General features: G+C 44.0%; 7 protein-coding genes across 7 annotated transcripts; 4 read left to right on the top strand and 3 right to left on the bottom strand.

Annotated features, from left to right (window-relative positions):
* Positions 1–482: 482 nt before the first annotated feature.
* Positions 483–2,123, top strand: CANTADRAFT_52799 (phospholipase D/nuclease; the record flags this gene model as incomplete). The annotated part of the gene is made up of 1 exon (XM_020210123.1): positions 483–2,123. One exon carries the CDS (start codon positions 483–485, stop codon positions 2,121–2,123), a length of 1,641 nt encoding a protein of 546 aa, XP_020063557.1.
* A 12-nt stretch (positions 2,124–2,135) lies between these two features.
* DDC1 (Ddc1p) lies at positions 2,136–3,608 on the bottom strand (the record flags this gene model as incomplete). Its single annotated transcript, XM_020210085.1, has 1 exon — positions 2,136–3,608. The coding sequence occupies one exon, from the start codon at positions 3,606–3,608 to the stop codon at positions 2,136–2,138; it is 1,473 nt and encodes a 490-aa protein (XP_020063556.1).
* A 272-nt stretch (positions 3,609–3,880) lies between these two features.
* On the top strand, positions 3,881–4,747 carry DCG1 (Dcg1p; the record flags this gene model as incomplete). Its single annotated transcript, XM_020211741.1, has 2 exons — positions 3,881–3,902; positions 4,068–4,747. 2 exons carry the CDS (start codon positions 3,881–3,883, stop codon positions 4,745–4,747), a joined length of 702 nt encoding a protein of 233 aa, XP_020063555.1.
* Positions 4,748–5,215: 468 nt separating this feature from the next.
* OXR1 (Oxr1p) lies at positions 5,216–6,202 on the top strand (the record flags this gene model as incomplete). Its single annotated transcript, XM_020210976.1, has 1 exon — positions 5,216–6,202. The coding sequence occupies one exon, from the start codon at positions 5,216–5,218 to the stop codon at positions 6,200–6,202; it is 987 nt and encodes a 328-aa protein (XP_020063554.1).
* Positions 6,203–7,337: 1,135 nt separating this feature from the next.
* Positions 7,338–9,167, top strand: PGA18 (Pga18p; the record flags this gene model as incomplete). The annotated part of the gene is made up of 1 exon (XM_020210975.1): positions 7,338–9,167. The coding sequence occupies one exon, from the start codon at positions 7,338–7,340 to the stop codon at positions 9,165–9,167; it is 1,830 nt and encodes a 609-aa protein (XP_020063553.1).
* Positions 9,168–9,644: 477 nt separating this feature from the next.
* Positions 9,645–12,350, bottom strand: MET13 (methylenetetrahydrofolate reductase (NAD(P)H)). The gene has a single exon (XM_020207820.1). It carries the CDS (start codon positions 11,961–11,963, stop codon positions 10,122–10,124), a length of 1,842 nt encoding a protein of 613 aa, XP_020063552.1. The 5' UTR covers positions 11,964–12,350; the 3' UTR covers positions 9,645–10,121.
* Positions 12,351–12,526: 176 nt separating this feature from the next.
* On the bottom strand, positions 12,527–17,008 carry KRE5 (Kre5p; the record flags this gene model as incomplete). Its single annotated transcript, XM_020210249.1, has 1 exon — positions 12,527–17,008. The coding sequence occupies one exon, from the start codon at positions 17,006–17,008 to the stop codon at positions 12,527–12,529; it is 4,482 nt and encodes a 1,493-aa protein (XP_020063551.1).
* Between the last annotated feature and the right edge of the window lie 868 nt (positions 17,009–17,876).

The raw sequence follows: 17,876 nt of genomic DNA, 5'->3' as shown, positions 1-17,876 counted from the left end.
TCAGTGGCTGCAAATTACCAAACCCTAAACTTGCTATCATAGTAGTTGCAGTTCCGAACTCTCGGCTTAGTTTAAGGTTCTGTTTACCAATTTAAGAAGAATGATTAGCCCGATGGTTCGTTTCTTTGGCTATACATAACAGCATTATTAATTATGAGACGGGCTGAGGTCGTAAAGTTCTCTGAAAAATGTCAAAAATTTAGAAAAAAACAGACTTCCTCAAAAAAACTCACAATCAAGCACAAATCAACTCACTTTGGTTACAATTTACTAAAAAGGGCCAGACCCTTCTAGCAGTAACGACGAAGCTCAGTATTATCTCCATTCCTCTACAGCGTCACACGACCTTGATTCATCCACACTAAAAGATCATCACTCCCTGTCCCACAGCTATATCCTTGAACCAAGAGCAAGTCTTAGAGTACCAACTAGGGAACATCTATAGTACAGCCCATTGACTCTTCCAACAAGTTGTTCCCTCAATGTCTCTTACTAACAAGAGATCAGCCGCGTTTCTTGCAGCATCCACCCATTGGTCTGGTACCAAGAAGGCCAGAAACGAGAAGCAGACAGCCCCGGAAAGAGAAGTGATTGAAGTGAAGTCAGATTCTGAAGATGAAAAAGCTGCAGTCACAGAACCTACACTGGCATTGAAGTCAACTATCCATCTTCTACATAATCCAAGTTATGAGTCCCATTTGGAAGAGTACGTTAATAAGGACACGATAAAGATATCAGACCTCATTGGTTCTCAAGACCTTAGGGAATCGTATCAATTCAACTTCACGGTCCAGTTAGACCTCATACTTCAATATTTCCACAAAGATGTCTCCATTCATCGAAAGCGAATCACATTTATCACAGGATCTACAGTTCTTGATCCTGATAATCCAGACATTGACTTCATCAAACAAAAATTCAACATAAGAGATATTACTGCATCTTTACCTAATGCTTTTGCAAGTCATCATACAAAAATGATGATCAACTTTTTCGAAGACAATACTTGTGAAGTGGTGATAATGACGTTCAATTTGACAAAGATTGATTTCGCAGGTCTCACCCAGATGCTATGGAGGTCAGGAAGACTCAAGAAACTTTCAGCATCGACAATTGAGCCAGAAGTAGGTTTATGGTTCAAAAAGGATTTGCAGAGATATTTGAGGAAGTACGGTAAAAAGGAATTGCGGAGTCTAGCTATGGAATTGGGGGAGTATGACTTTCTGCCAGTTGAAGTTGAACTTGTAGCGTCAGTTCCCGGAAGCAATGAAATTACTAATGATAAATGTTCCGAAATTTATGGATATGGAAAGCTCTCACAAATCTTGAATCGAAATAATCTAAAAGTTGAAAAAACTGCCAACAAACATCACAACATTCTATCCCAAGTTTCGTCGATTCCATACCCTTTCAAAATACGCAAAGGAGAGACAAGCTCAGTATTTACTCATATATTGTGCCCTTTGGCTTTTGCGCCGTCAGCACAAGTATTTAGCATCTTAGAACCAGGCACCAGATCTTGCACAAAGCACCAAGAAGCTCATAACTACAAACCGCACATTATATATCCCACAGTGGAAGAGGTCGCAGCAAGTAATGTTGGATGGGCTTCGGGTCAAGCTCTTCACTTCAACTACACAAAATCTGCAGCCCACAGGAATCAGTATGAGCAGAACATTAAACCTTACTTGAAGCGATGGAGTAATTCAGGTGGTGATTTAGTTACGGGCCGTGAGACTGTACCTCCCCACGTTAAAATGTTGATTTGTGATAACGGTAATGATTGGGAAACTATAAGATGGGCCTTGATGGGAAGCCACAATTTATCCAAGCAAGCGTGGGGAATAAACAACGGAACTAATCTAAGTGATCCAACTAGGTATACTGTATCAAGTTATGAACTTGGAGTGCTTGTGTTTCCCAGGAAAGATCAAGTAATGAAGCCAGTATATGCTACCGACTCGACTGATGAACCCAATGTTTTGCCTCTAAGATTACCTTTCAGGTTGCCTACGGAGGACTATAAAGATTCCGATCGTCCTTTTAGTCAATGGATTAGCTATGGAGAGCTCCAAGACAAATTTGGCAATAGTTATAATCTAGATGATGGAAATAAGAAATGAATAGATGCAAAATTATAGATCATCGAATATCGATTTGGGCTTATTATTCAATTGAGTAGGACCAAATTCTAAATCTCCCATTTGATCCTCCAGTGCCATGTATTCTTCTTCAGTATCAGAGTAATCGGTATTATCGTCGTTACTTCTGGAGGTTTTGTGGCGCTTGCTGCTAGAAGACGTGTTTGCATTGCTTTCCCTGGTATATGTTACCATACTTTCAGTTTCTGCAGAAGATGGAATGAGCTGACTAAGAGGCTCAGGTGTAGAGTACTTAGCTTTTCTCTTGACCAACTTATCCGTATGACTTCTTTTAATTTTGGGTATTGGTTGACGTATTGTTGGCTTAGGTTCAGATGATGATTTAGTTGGACGAACAGGCGACTCTTGCTTTTCAACTTTATGTATAACGTATGGTTGCAACTGCAACTCAGAGTTCTTTTTCAAATCTTTTGAAGTCAAATTGGTCGAATTCGCCATCATATTACTAGTATCATCGGTAGTTATTTGAATGAAATGAATGTCCATAGAATGATTCTGAAGCTCGAACAAGACAGGATCACCGGGATTTCGGAAGTAGATAGCAAAACAATCCCCATTGGGTTCACTTTCATTTAAATTGACATACCCCTCACCTATTTCGTTGTTTGAATTAGACATGTTTAAAGTGCTGATGAGGTTCATGAAGTTCTTGAATTCCTTCAACCTGAAGTTGATACATTTTTTGAGAGGATCTTTGTCTCTCGCCATCATCAAGTTGCTATTGAGAAGCTCATCCAAGTTGAGAGTGATGGTTAATGACATCGGCTGTTTCAAGTACTCTCTATCTTTGAGAACTTGTTTGGTATATCCGCTAAACAGGATTTTGTCGTTCTTGATTTCAATTTTGAAATCTTCTGTGCTTGAAGGAATCATGTCAAGGAATTGTTTGGGTACCATTTGTTCGATCATTATATAGTTGATTCTATTTTCGTCAATGGAATCATCGTTTTTCTGCAATTGGTCCTTGTAAATGTCAGCAATGATGACCTTCTTCCTGAACAAGGGCTGATAGCCCGCCAGGTACTTCTTGATGATCAATTTACGCGTCTTGATTTCAATTAAGAGTTTGTATTTCATGGCTGAATTGGAGTCATGGGCCCAATGGATCCGAAAACAGATGTAGTCTAAGTCATTGGCGTCTAGGTTTCGGAATAAGGTTGCTAAATGTTTCGAATTGATAAGAAATGAGTAACTATTTGACCCGTCTTCGTGTTCCTCATATCCTTCGTTGATGATGTTGGTAAAATCAACTGAGAACTCGTGGAAAAATCGCTTCTTGAATCTGATCTCGGCATGAGAGGTACGGGCACTATTGACGGACGACAAAGTGAGTTCTTCAGTGGATACCACGAACTTGATGTGATCGGAAATGGATGCTAATGAGTGGATTGCCTTAGACCAGATCTGCTTGTTCTTGGTGGAATCGATAACTGCTACGAATGACATGGTGACTGGAGTGAAAAAAGCTCGGGTTATCGAGACATGGGGATCTTGTAAACGTGCTTCCAGCTCGTGTATGTGGGGCTGAACACGCTTTGTAGGTCAGAGTCCGATATTGGTCTGACGTATTTGCATCTCACGCGATAGATGTGCTTACATAAGCTGAGCCTTGATCCAGAGTGTAGTAAATGGATAGCACACCAGGAGTGACAGGGGCACCAGTTTGGGAATTTGAGCTTTGTCTTCACCTTTTATACCAGCTTCCGAGGTATTCTGCGATGGCCAACTTCCTTTCGCCCTGCTACACGCTCTTAAGGATGTTAGTTACTTAGTCATAGTTGGGATGCTCTCCAGGTTCGGCGATTTCCGAGCAGGTAGCGCAGGCGATTGCGCACTGTTCTTATCGGTGGATCTGAGAAGAATAGCACCACAAGATGTCTTCCTCTGACCTCAACATCCTCATAGTCAACCCCAACTCCTCGGAGTCGGTTAGTGCCAACCTAGCCAAGATATTGGTTGCACCTCCCAACGTCAAGTTTCATTTCTACACCGCGCCAGCAGATGCCCCCAAAGAGATAAGCGGGCACGAAACCTCCATTCTCTCCGAGCAAGTGGTATTGCCCGACTTGCTATCCAAGGACGTTCTCAGCAAGTATGATGGGTTCTTGATTGGATGCTATTCCGACCATCCCTTGATCCACTCCTTGGGAAAGCACACTCACAAACCCATCTTGGGAATTATGCAGGCGACACTCCTTTACAGTTTGCTGAACCCATCAGTGACGAAGCTGTTTGTATTGACCAGCTTCAACGAATGGGAGCAATTGCTAGACCGTGGAATCACTGACTTCGTGGGAAACCCAACCGATGTGTTTCCTTTCGGCAAGTTCCAAAGAACTCAGGCTCTAGACATCAGTGTGTTGAGTCTCAGTGACCCCAGTGAATATGCAAAAATCGAAACCAGAGTCAACGAGGTGTTGCAGTTGTATAAGGACGACGCCATCAACTGCGTGTTGTTGGGCTGTGCTGGCATGGCTGGCTTGGATGAAAAGTTGGCGGCCAGTTTTCCTGGAGTTCTTTTTGTGGACAGTTGCAAGATTGGAGTGGAACTTTTGACGTCTTTGGTGAGGTTCGCTAAGAAATGAGGATGGCTCTGGCGAAGTATTTCATTGTCGAATGTTCCAAAATGAGTAGTTCCCTCGATGCCAATTGACAGTCTGCCTACTTGACTTCATCCCTGTGTCAAATGTGTTTCGGATTGCACTCTTAGTTTACTTCACTAAGTGCCCTGGTCTTCTTAAAAGTATCTAGTTGATTTATTACTCTTTACTATCTAAAATCCGTAGAAACCTTCCAGATATACACTTTCTAGAGTATCTTCCCATCAGCTAGCACCAGGCATCGCCTTATCTTCACCATCATCCCACTTGTCTGTTGTATACCGTACCATCTCCGCACTAAAAAAAACACCACTACCCCAGAGGATCATTGCTGGAACCATTGACCAATGATCTGATATTCACGGCACACGAACGTCATCGGAACAAAAGCTCACAGGACCAGAACCCAACGCAATTGATCATACACATAGAAGCTAGAGATTGGCTGGAACCATGTCGTCGCCGTATGAATCGAAACACGAAAGTCTGACATCCTTGGGAGAAGAGAAGGGGGAAAACCCGGTGAAGGCGGAAGCCATTCCTGCCAGAAGAACGTCTTTCTTTGGCAGAATAATGGGAAGAAGGTCCGAGTCGCCTGCACGGTCGAGTTCAGGATCCCCCTCCAGAACGGGCTCTGGCGTATCGAGCTTTAGAGAGAGCTCCTTGCCTCCGTTGAGCCCATTGGAGCTCTCAGGTTATAGACCCTCCACCAAGCACAGGCTCCTAGACAGCGAATTGGCAGACAACATTAGAAACCTACTTCCAGCGAGATTACAATTGTTCGACGAGTGGGAATTGGTGTACTCGTTAGAACAGCACGGAATTTCGCTAAAGACACTCTATCGCAACTGCAACCCCGTCTACCAGTTGGAGCAGCACCGCAAGAAGAAGGCGGAACTGGGATTTGCCGACTCTGTCATCAAGGGTATGGTTGTGGGAAGCTCTACACGGGACAAGAGTACTTCTCGACCCCAGGGATATGTGATGGTGATCAGAGATGAAAAGGGCAACAAGTTTGGGTGCTTCTTGAACGAGAACCCCAAGGTGATGGATACAAAGAGATACTATGGAAATGGGGAATGTTTTCTCTGGAAGGTGGAAAAATACTTTCCTGGCAAATTGAACCATAACAAGGAACAGGAAAAGAACCAGGAAGATTCCACTCCACTGCATATAAACGACAAGGTCGATACTCGATTCAAAGCCTTTACGTATACCGGACTTAATCCTAGCATCATTTATTCCAACAGTAGCTTCATTTCGGTGGGGTCCTCTGGGGGACACAATGGGTTGTGGATCGACCAATCGTTGTATCTGGGGGTGAGCTGCGTATGTGACACCTTCGGCAACGAGGTATTGAGCGAAACGGATCCTGGTGCCAAGGTGGGCAAATTCAAGATTATGGGCCTCGAGGTTTGGAGGGTGGGGACCTTGGAATAAGCGACACCGATCAACAGGGAAGAACATCCATTCCCAACTCGAGCCAAAATTACTTGAAGTGCCAAGATGGAAACGGGGGACCGCTGACTGACCAAATAGGCACGGTGCAACTCGGGTTAATCTAGGATGGTGAATATTCTTCGGTAGAGATTGTGCCGTGAGGGTTTGCAAGGGTACTGATTTGATTGATCTTATAGTACAAATAGTCGTAAATAACAACCAGGCTCCACAAAGAGGAGTAGCTCTAGTTGGATTTAGTCTGACTGACAATTGATCCACAATAGTATAATACTACATCGATTTAATGTATTCCCACAGTGGTGTAAACTCTATGTCCGCGTGAACTACAATAGTCAGGCCCCACCAATACGGGTAAATTGCCACTTTGTCAGGATGTTGGAGCTCGAGGAACAATGCCACTGTGAGACATGAACGGATCTAAAACGGGTCCCCACACCAGGAATGTATACACGAGCAGCGACGAGCCAGTCGTAACTCCTTATTGTTTGTGATCATCGAGACGCTTGGCTATTAGTGGTGTGCGCAAATAATAGGTTGGTTAGGTGACGCACATTGCGGCCATTGTTAGGCTAATTACAAAATGCCAGTAAGATTTAACCAAAACCAGTTGACGAGCGCGTCGATGGTTCATTGGGCCCTGTAGCCGGCTGCAGTTGCCTGCGGCCTATGCGCACCTTCAAGACTTCAGAATGTTTGACAATCTTTCAGTTGGATTGGGGTATGTGCCGTGGCATATTCCTGGGAGTTCGATCGACAGTGGTGTGGACCACCCATAGCATCAGCCCAGTATCCCAACGCCTCGGAAAAGCAGCCCTGGCAAACGATCTGGCTAACGGCTGTGGTGCCACCATCTCACTCTAGTGGAGTGCATCCATTAGAGGGACACCCTCCTCCTGCAGCGTGCCTCAACAATGCTTCAGGTTTGCGCGAGGGCCCTAAAATATCCTAGATTAGGGGAATTATGCAACCTCGTCTAAACGTGAACTGATATTTTTGCAACATGTTTCAACTAAACGATGGCCAGACTACGACCTCCTCCATCCTAACCATCTCCAAACACTATATATAGGGCGTCGGGGCCGTCCACATTCCTACCATCAGACAACAGCCTAACATGAAGTTGGAAAGAGCCCTTACATTCGCTACCTTAGTTTCCATCGCCCGCGCCAGCTTCGGAATCGACCTTGGCCTTGGCCTAGGGCTAGGGATCCATCTTGGTGAAGACAGACCCGCTCCCGCGCCTGCTCCATCTCCATCTCCTTCTCCTACCAGTGGCCCTTCTGCTTCATACACTACCGTTACCGACCAGACCACAACGTTTGTGACTGTCACCAACTGCGGTGACAAGTCCTGTGCCACTTCGGTGGTTCCTACAGGTGTCACAGTCATTACAGTCACCGAGAAGGACACCACCACGGTGGTGACTACTTTCTGTCCATTGACGTCGGCCAGCACAACTATTGCATCTTCTAGTGCATCTAGTGCGGTTGTATCCGGTGTATCTTCTGCTTCGAGAACTATTCCATCTAGTTCAGTTAATAATTTGAGCTCTGCTTCATCCAGCTCAGTCGCTCATACTTCAAGTATTGGTCCATCCAGCTCAGTCGTCCATACTTTGAGTACTGTTTCATCGAGTCCAGTCGCTCATACTTCCAGCTCTGCGCTCTCATCTAACGTTGATTCGTCCAGCTCTGCCCCACCCAGTTCAGTCGCTAATACCAGAACTGTTCCATCCAGTTCAGTCGCAAATACCAGTACTGTTCCATCCAGTTCGGTGGCTCATGCTTCCAGCACTTCCACATCATCTACTGCTTCTTCCAGCTCCACCTCTTCCAGAGCAGCCCCATCCAGTTCAGTCGCTCATGCTTCCAGCTCTGCCCCATCATCTATTGTTGCTTCCAGCTCTGTTACACCATCTTCCAGGGCGGTGTCATCTTCCTCTATTGCTATAGCTTCTAGTTCTGCTGCAGCATCATCTAAAGTCACTTCCTCAAGAGTTACCTCTACCTCAAGTTCTACTGGATCATCGTCCACAGAAGCGACAAGAAGCTCAATCCCTTCATCTTCCTCTGTGCCTCTTGCATCTCCTTCTGGTGCTTCTAGCTCTGTTGATGCTGCTTCAACTTCTGGTGCTTCTAGTTCTGTGGATGCTGCCTCCACTTCCACAGTCTCTAGCAAGGATGCTGCCTCCACTTCCACAGTCTCTAGCAAGGTTGCCCCATCTACTTCTGTTGCTGCTGGTTTTTCTTCTGTTGCCAATTCAAAGACCACCATCGCTTCATCAACTGAAACAAAAACAGTCACGGCTACTATTGGAACCACTGTGGTAACTATCACCTCCTGTGCCGACAATAAGTGCACTGCTGTTCCTCAAACTACTGGTGTCACTGTCGTCACTGATACTGTCTTGAACACTGTATACACAACCTACTGTCCCTTGAGCACAGAAAAGCACACATCTGTTTCAGAGAGTACCCCATCTTCCCTTGCACCAGCTAAGACTTCCTCTTCTGTTGTTCCAGTTGCTTCCTCCTCTTCTGTTGCTCCAGCTGTCACCTCTTCCACCCCAGCCAAGAGCTCAACATCCCCAGTTCCAGTTCCAGTTACATCCTCATCTGTGACACCAGCACCAGCACCAGCACCAGTTCCTACCTCATCAGCAGTACCAAATGCATCTACCTCCGCTGCTACTTCCACTTCTACTCCTCAATCTACTGTGGACTCTACCACAGATATTAATGTCACTTCTACTGTCACCATATCCTCTACTACTGTTGGGTCAAGTGTTGCTGAAGCCTCCACTTTCATTACTTCATCAATCTCACAAATAGCCGCTGTTCCAACTATCGCCGTTGTCTCTTCAACTGGCGCAGGTGTTGTTAACAAATTGAATACCTCCGGTATTGCTGGATTTATCTTTGCAGTCCTCTTTTCCTTATTCTAATTTTAGCATTTCTTGAATTTGTCCTCAGACAGATTCCTACATTTCGAGAATGGAAATTTGCTTTTCCATCACTATTTGCATTGTCACAGCTTCAAAGGTTTCATAATATGTGACGTTGTTGCTGTGATAACGTATTTTCTCTCAACCAGCTGGTTGTATTTCATTTGCCCTGGTAGCAAAGCTTCAGTTCATTTTCGCAGCCATTTTTGGATGTATTTTTATACATATAATAATGCCTTGGGCTTAAGTACGGTTCAAAGTATTAATTCTTCAAGAAATGTAATTTTGGTGATAATGGATTCTCAATATCTCAAATGCCAACTTTAATGCGTTCTACTGTAATTGTTTCTTTTGATTCCCAACATTGAGAGAAATTTTGCAACCAAAGAATGCTTAGAAAATATTACTACTATTTTAACAATTTTAGTTCTTGAAGGGATGCCAATGAATGTTAGGTTGAATATGGTTATGTACCACCATAATACCAAGGACTCTGTATTGAACATACAGATGGCTACACGTTGATAGATAAAATTACTTTATACTTTATAACCATACCGTTGAGGATGTCACTATACACAGGAGACTTTTAGCCTGAATGTGGACTTTAAAATGAACAATAACTATTGTTGAAATGAATTGAAGAAAACCAGAAGATGAAACATCACCTTAGTACTTTTTTTAAATGCAAGCATAATAACCGCGACCATAATTGTCATTGCGTCAGGTTGCGTATTATAGGATGAACATTGGAGTTGCAAAATAAGTGTTGAAGCAATTCTGAACTCTCAGAGTATGTTGAGTACTCTAATTAAATATCCTGCTTAAGTGAATTAGAAAATTTAGGTATTTTTGTGAGGCAAGAAAGGGAACAAAAATTCAAGTGAACAAGATTCGTAAATAGCCAAGAAAGCCATTAAAAATGCAAATCAATAAAGGACCAGTGAGAGACGCCTATAAGTCAGGGGTCTCTAACGCATCAATCAATTTGAAGATTGTTTGATTCTCATCGATAAAATTGTTGCTGACCAAGTTACACAAAACAAAGTCATCACTAAACTTGGTAATGAAGTTTACAAACTCATCAGCTTCAGATTTTTCAATTTCAAGAATGTTACTTTGGAAAATCTTTACCCATTCGGTGAATAAACGGTAAACTTCGTCCTTCCAAGCCAAGAATGAAGTTCTTTCAACTATGGTGGGTTGCAAGATCTCTTCACCGGGGAAAACACCCCAAGTAACGGCATTAATTTCATCTTCCTCGCAGTTGGTTGTTAAGCTCCCAAGCTTGTCAACGGCATAATAACTGATGACTGAAGAAGTGTTATCTCCTTTCAGGTTGTTGAAGGTATCAATTTGGTCCAACAACTTGGCAAGAGTGTCTTTATGACACAAGAATTCGAGGTATTGCTTTTGGTACACATATCCATTCTTAGGACCCCAACCGTAGATCTTGTTAGAAGATTCAACCGCATTCAAAGATGGCTGGGAGTTCATGGTGAAGAAACCTTTTTTGTTTAACGAAATCAAGTTATCGATAATCGCAGCAGAGTCGTCGCCAATGGGACCATCTGACCAAGGCAATGATTTCAAGTCTCCTTGCAAGTACAGAATGATGATCTTGGAGAAGTCTTGTAAAGATTTGGGAGAACCCCACAAGTCGTAAGCCTTCTTAGGTGATTGTCTCAACAATTCAGTGGCACACAAATCAATATCTCCGAAAGCAGGTGATCTGGAATCACCCCATCTACCGTTTGGAAATTCATCCCAAGTGGCGGTTCTGGTGATGTAAGAAAACTTTCTGTTTTGCCAGAAAATAGGTCTTATAGATTCCTTTGATCTGGAAGGATGGAGTGACTTTCTCCAAGGCAATTCGGCGCCGCCAACGATTTCATGCGATTTGGCAGGCTCGATCAAATTCAATCTTTCCAAGACCATGATGGTGGATCTTTCCAAGTTCATGGTGTAGAAGTGCAAGTGCTTGATGTGGCCCGAATCGATCAACTTCTGGCACATTTCACTTACCAACTCGGTACCCTTTTGTCTGACGGCAAAATCGTCATCTTTGATGGGTTCCAACGCATCCAAGAAGTGCTGGGGAATGGCAATTTCCGACCACTTGGCTCTTCTCATGAACGCAGCATAGGTGGAAATAGGCATGATCCCGGGAATGATGGGGATGGTGATTCCGATCTTTCTGAGCCTGTCGCACCACAGGATGAAGTTGTCGGCGTCATAGAACATTTGGGTAATGATGAAATCAGCACCGACATCGCACTTTTCCTTCAAGTACTCCAAGATCAAGTCGTCCAGGTCCTCTTCAGGGTGGCCCTCGGGATAGGCTGCCACGCCGATGTTGAAGTGGTCGCCGTAGTTCTTACGGATGTAGGCGATCAAGTCTTTGGCGTACTTGAAGTCACCGGTGGACTCGCTACCGTCCAATGGTGGGTCGCCTCTCAAGGCCAAGATGTTCTCGCACCCGGAAGCGTAGGCTTTCTGCAAGGCTTCGTCGATGAGCTCGACCTTCATGTTGGTGCAGGTCAAGTGCATACAGGTCTCCAAACCCAAGGTGGACTGGGCGGTGTAGACCATGTCGTTGGTCAAGCTGGACGACCTGCCTCCGGCGTTCCAGGTGATATCGATGAAGATGGGGTTGAGGTCGTACATTCTGTCCATACGATCGTAGAGGTTTTGCACACCCTGCGATGTTTTGGGGACAAAGAACTCGAACGAGAAGGTTGCCGGAGGAGGGTTGGGCGAGGAGTGGGCCTGGGCCAACTTTTGGGAAATTCGCATCTTGGTGGAGGTTTTCAGATCAGGACAATTGACGATATTTAAACCCCGGTATCTTATCCGTCACTATGCGCACCTGGCGCCCAAAAAATCCCAACGTGGTGATCCGGTATCGCTCTAGCATGTGAGTCATGCGGAGAAGCACAGGGTTGAACACCAGCCAGAAGCGAGGAGCGCGACAGTGGCCAGCGACCGCTAGGTGGCAAGCGAGGGAAGTGGGGACGTGGGTGCTAGCTGGCGCTGAATGGCCTTGTTGGCGTCCGTTGCCACGCCTGGTTCTTCCATATAGGGGCCATCGGGCTCTGGCTCTGGCACCAGGTTGTCTCAGCTCACGTGTCTTGGTGTCAGCGGGCCCGACAATTAAGCTGAGCCGCCCCAGCGGCCGTTACCGCATGCGTTAGTGCGCAACCTCCGACCGCCAGACACCTGACAACGCTGGGGCCGGGCTACTAAGCCGGGTTACTCCACTGGGCTACTCCACTGAGGCTGGCGGGGCATCTTGGCGCCTCACTACATATGTCGTACTCTAGGGAACGGGCAACGAAGCTTTCTACTATATATTCGGATCACAACTCGTCGTGCTCAAATGGATCCTCATCCCACGTATCGTGTGCAGGCTCAGTCTCGTCCTCCGAAATGTAGTCGATCAGGTCCTGGTCGAGCTGGGCCTGGTCATGGTCAAGCTGGGCCTTGTAGGCGAGCACCTGGGCGATTTCGGCATCGTAGGCCTCCCACTCGGGAATCAAGCGTCGCGCTCTCTCCAACTTGTTTTCTTTGGTCAATGGGTTGTTGCACAAGTCTATGGTCTTAGCAGTGGCCATGGTGGCATCGGAGCACCAGGTCTCACACCATAGCCAGTCCTGCGGGAGACTGAAGATGGGAATTTTTCGCTGGAGATTGTTGGGCAAGTCCTGGTCCAAGTTGGCCAACGAGTTGGGGTCGAGCGACAACTTCTGGTAGTGGGACCGGAGCAGATCGCCCGCATTGATCTCGCGGAACCTGCGCAAATCCACCACGTACAATGCACTGATGTGATACTTGAGATCGCTGCCCAACACCTCTGACCAGTAGCCCTGCTTCCAGAACCGGAACCCATCCATCTCGTCGCGGGAGTCACACATGGGGGTGAACCCGTACGGCGCCCCCTCCAAGTCCATTGTGACCAATTCCATCATGTCGGTACGCACGATCTGATCAGCGTCCACAAAGATCACTTTATCCAAGTCCTGGGGAAACAACACGTCCAAAAAGAGCATCTTGTACCCCCATATGGTCCTCTGCTTTTCTCGCTGAGCCCTCAAGAACGAGGGCCATTTGTAGGTGATAAGCTCATACTCAAATTGGTACTTTTCGGCCAAGTGTGGCAACAGCTGCTTCAAATTGGCGGAGATGAAGTTTTCAATAATCCAAAACTTCACCAGGTGGTCGGTGTGTTTTCTCACCGACGCGGTCATGATGGAGAGGAATCTCTCGTAGAGATGTCCACTGGCTATGGTGAAAATATTAATATCGGCGTGCTTCTTATTGTTGGTACTTTCGCGGTTGACTTTCTTTTCCGTCTTTTGCAATCTGGGGTAAATCGTCTTCCCCTTAAGGTCAAACACCGATATATTGACACTCTCTAATCCAACATTGTTCATTACGAACTTACTCTCGGTGGCAGAGAGCAACTCAAATTGATCTCCGACACCCCCATTCTTGATTCTGAATCTCCAAGTTCCTGGACCACTGGGCAACTGAAAGTAACCCATGCTAGACATCACCTGAGTGTCCGCAACTGCATCACCTTGAGAAATTTCCAACGCCACACCAGTGGATGGCGCCGCGGTTTTGACATCTCTAGCATATCCTTCGATCAAGATATTCTTCAATTCATAAACTCCATGAATCAAACTTTCGTCAAGATTGTCAAACTTGATATTATCCAAATCCACTCCCTCTGGACTGTCCTTGGTTACCGTAATCCATTTTTGCGGGGTATCTAATTCGACAGTAAAAATCTCAGATGTAGGTAAGTTGAAAAATTGTGCCGTATTTTCTGAAATCCATTTGCCTTTATCATCAAACTCTGGAATAGCACGAGGGTACACACCCTTGTAGAACCTCTTTATTCTTACGGATTCATTTTCGTCCTCTCTTGGTTGAAGCAAGATTCTGGTGCTCACAAAAGGAAAGTCTTTAACAGAATTGATGATAGAGACCACTTTTTGAGAATAATCGTCAAGGGGATCGATAATTAATAAGAATTCAAGCTCAGGTTCCAACATCTTAGAGTCTTGATTTGTGATGTTCAACGAGTACTCCATGTTGATTGTGCTGAAATCAAATCTTCCGACATCATTCACATAGAATTTATCGTCATAGAATGATCTAGTTACGACGGATGCCAATAAATCGAACCAATCCAAATTATCGTGAAGAAGCGGATTAAGCTCATCTAGAACCTTGTAATTAAACTCTTCAGGATAGGCATTAATAAGGTCATTGAAGATCAGGAACCGCTGATTATATTCGTATTCAACCAAAAGCTCCAAGTCTGTCTCAGCTAATATTCTGTCAAGTCTAAAATACCTAGAGTTGAATAACAAAAACTCATGATGCACCGGCAACTTCTTTGTCTCCAACAATTTTGCAATCGTCAAATTGAGCTCTAATTTGGCATCAGCATTTTGAATAGTATTAAGCTTAGTAAGGATCCAATCAATGTCATTGCCAGTAAGTTCGTGCAAGTTCACTTGTTTTGCTAATTTTTCAATTTCTTTAACAGTATGTCCAGTATTCAAAATTCTCACTTGCAACGTTTCCTTTGACCATTTCATAACCGACAAGATGCTTTTAAGCTGATCGATCATTATCTGCTTGTTAAAATCACCAATAAGCCAGAATGTCCCCGAAACACCGCCTTTCCGGTCATGTCTATGGGGCTTAAGAGCAACGGATGCATCAATTAATTGAGAATCAACAAATTTGTACATCACATCTGCTGGGTCAGCTGGAATGATTCTCAAATTTCTGGTAGATTTGGATCCTTGATAAAGAATACTCTTCAAAGATTTACCATCAGCTTTCCCACTGCTAATATGCTGCTTCAATAATACAATATCCTGCGAAAGCTGTTTTCCCATGGCAATTTGCCAATTTGGAGACGTCAATTCGTAAATCACACCATTGAAAATGATTGAGGGGTTGACAATTGAAAACTTTTCAAGGGTATTCTGGTAGATAGCATGATCGAAGCCATAGTCCTCCGGAACACGAATTGTTTCCAATAGGTCGGAAAGTTCCAGTGAATCCTTAGATTCAAGATACTTATATAAGAATGCAAGTGCCTCCTGTGAGTTAGATGTATCTGCGATAAAGTAAAACTTCTCGGCCAAAACACGGTCCAATTCATTGCCTCCATCAATAGCAATAATTCCTACCTGCTGAGGTATTCCACTATCTAAGATCATCTTCGATAAGGTGAAAAGAACTTTTAATTGTTCTTTGTTATTGAAATTCAAAGCAAAAATGAGATCATGAACATTCTCTTTCAACGGAGGAAGTTGGTTTGGTTTTAACCTCTGTGCTACTGGCCCAAGGTAAACCTCTTTTCTATCTTTGGAGTATTCCTCATAAGTATTATCCTTTTCGATGTCATTGAGAAAAACAACACCTCTCTTTCTCTTGAATCCACCAGCAGTAAAGACATTTTCATACACTCTGAATCGATTCTCATTATGACCCATAACGGTATTACCGTTTCTGAATTGGGTCTGTTTTACAGCCGACAAAAGGGCAAATTTCTTGATTAAAAATTTAGCCTGACGTGGAGTTAATCCGAGGGATTTGAGATCGTGAATGATGCTAAGTTCATCCTCTATCTTTTCCATCAAATTTAACGAGTCGAGTTCCAAGCTGTGAAGAGGCGCTCCATTAATATAAAGACCGTAAGAATCATCCGACAAACCGGCATTTCGATTCCTCACAAATTGGTCCTCAATATCCTTCAAATGTCTCAAATTGGTTGCTTCACCTATGTAGGAAGCTAGTTTAGGAAATTCAGAAAGTATCAAGTTCAATAAGTCGTACTCAGTTATATTATTGTATTGCTTCAGCAAGACCAACGAAGTTAATTTAGAGGATAATTCATTGAAATTCTGCTTTGAGACAGGTTTTAACTCCGAAGTTTGTAAAATCTTCCACAAATCCTTATTAATATTCAAAGGTTTTGATGGTTTTCCTTTTTGTGTGCCCTTTTTATTCTTGATATCCCTGTCATCAATGACTACGTAGTCATTTCTTTTCAATGAAACATCTACACCAAAACCACTCAAAGTGTCGACACTCTTTTTGCTATTTGTGCTAGGTGTATACCTCCAAATAAATCTGATCTTTCCTGTCTTTGCACTTTCGTATAAATTACTGAACATATCGGCAAAGGAAGGTGCGTTTATGTCGCCGTAGAGAATTAGAAGGGGGGCCTTGTAATTATCACCAATCACTCTATCAAATGGCCGAGGTTTGAACTTAGTAGCCTTATCGGTCTGCAATGCATACAAATCATCTGAAGAGCAGTACAACTTGTTATTGTACAAGACCCATGGTTGATTTGGTCCTCTTTTCACTTTATTGCCAAAGGAATCCACCGAACATTCCTTAACAATCCGTTCACCAAATTCAGGCTGAACAATTGACTTGTAGAAGTCGTGATGAGCTTGCACGCGAGGATAATTTATCTTATTGACGAAATTGTAGTTGATGAATGCTTTGGTTTTGGTACCAAGGCTCAACAATTTTGATGACATGATATGATTGTACTTTTCTGAATTAGTGCTTTCTGGCAGAAGTGGCTCTTCGTCTCCTTCATCATTCAATCCTAATAGTTCAAGGATGGTTGGTATGTAAAGGTCTGGATCATATTCAGTGATACTTTCAAGTAAGTTGAGTTCGAAACTGGCAGGCCCCCATTGTGAGTGCAACTCAACAGACAATTCATTTGGGGTTTGACCATTTCCTAGTGCCACATTGGCAAAGAGCCAAGGTAGCAACAACCACGAGAAAAACATGGAGCTGATAGGATTGACGTGTACGAAGACATCATTGTCAGGATATGTGTGTCCAGTCACGTGAGCGAAAGTTCGGGTCTTGGTATGGGGCGAAGTACATTGGCACCACTGAATGTGGGTGCTTATATTCTCAAGAGAGGTATTTAGTACATATATAAATGGTAATAATGCATGCTAGAAATTGTATAAGGGCAAATTGTCATATTGTTATCTTTCCAGCGACACCATAGGACAAGAGTGGGCAAGTTGCCTGTTGACTCTTCTGAGTCATCCAGAAAAAGCGGCTATAACAAGTCTTCAAAGCTTATTGATCTAACAGTCTTCTTGATACGAGTTACTTTTTGGGTTTCCGTGTTTCGTTGGGAAGGCTTGACTTTCGTCTTTTTTCTCTTGGGAATCTTCTCTGCTCTCTCTTTCTTAGCCGTCTTCACTTTTTCAGTTGTGCTTTTGGTGGTGGATTTCTTAGAGGGTTTCTTGAGTGTGCTTTGTGTTTGAATCGTGAATTCTTCTATCTGAACCTTCTTGCTCTTTCTAATTATCTGATCAAAATTCAAATCTGCCACTAATTTGCGCCTCGGGTATAGGTTGTCATTTCCAAAATAGGACCTGGGTGATGAGGAAGACGTATACTTTATAATCCCTTCATCTTCAGAATCCTCGGGATGTACTATCTTTTCATCATCCAATCCGGTGGGTCCGGTCGATATTTGATCAGCATCAAATGATGGGAGTAATCCTGAGAATTGTACTCGTCTGGCGTCCCTCAAATTTGCACCTTGTCTCATAATTGATTTGGGCAAATCCAAGGGCTTCTCATCTTCACAAGCATCAATTACAATAACTTCATGGTCGGGTTGAAAGGGTGCAC

The sequence above is a fragment of the Suhomyces tanzawaensis genome (assembly GCF_001661415.1).
Source record: "Suhomyces tanzawaensis NRRL Y-17324 unplaced genomic scaffold CANTAscaffold_5, whole genome shotgun sequence".
Lineage (NCBI taxonomy): Eukaryota > Fungi > Ascomycota > Pichiomycetes > Serinales > Debaryomycetaceae > Suhomyces > Suhomyces tanzawaensis.
The sequence above is the reverse complement of the archived record's forward strand: the minus strand, read 5'-3'. Positions and strand labels throughout refer to the sequence as shown.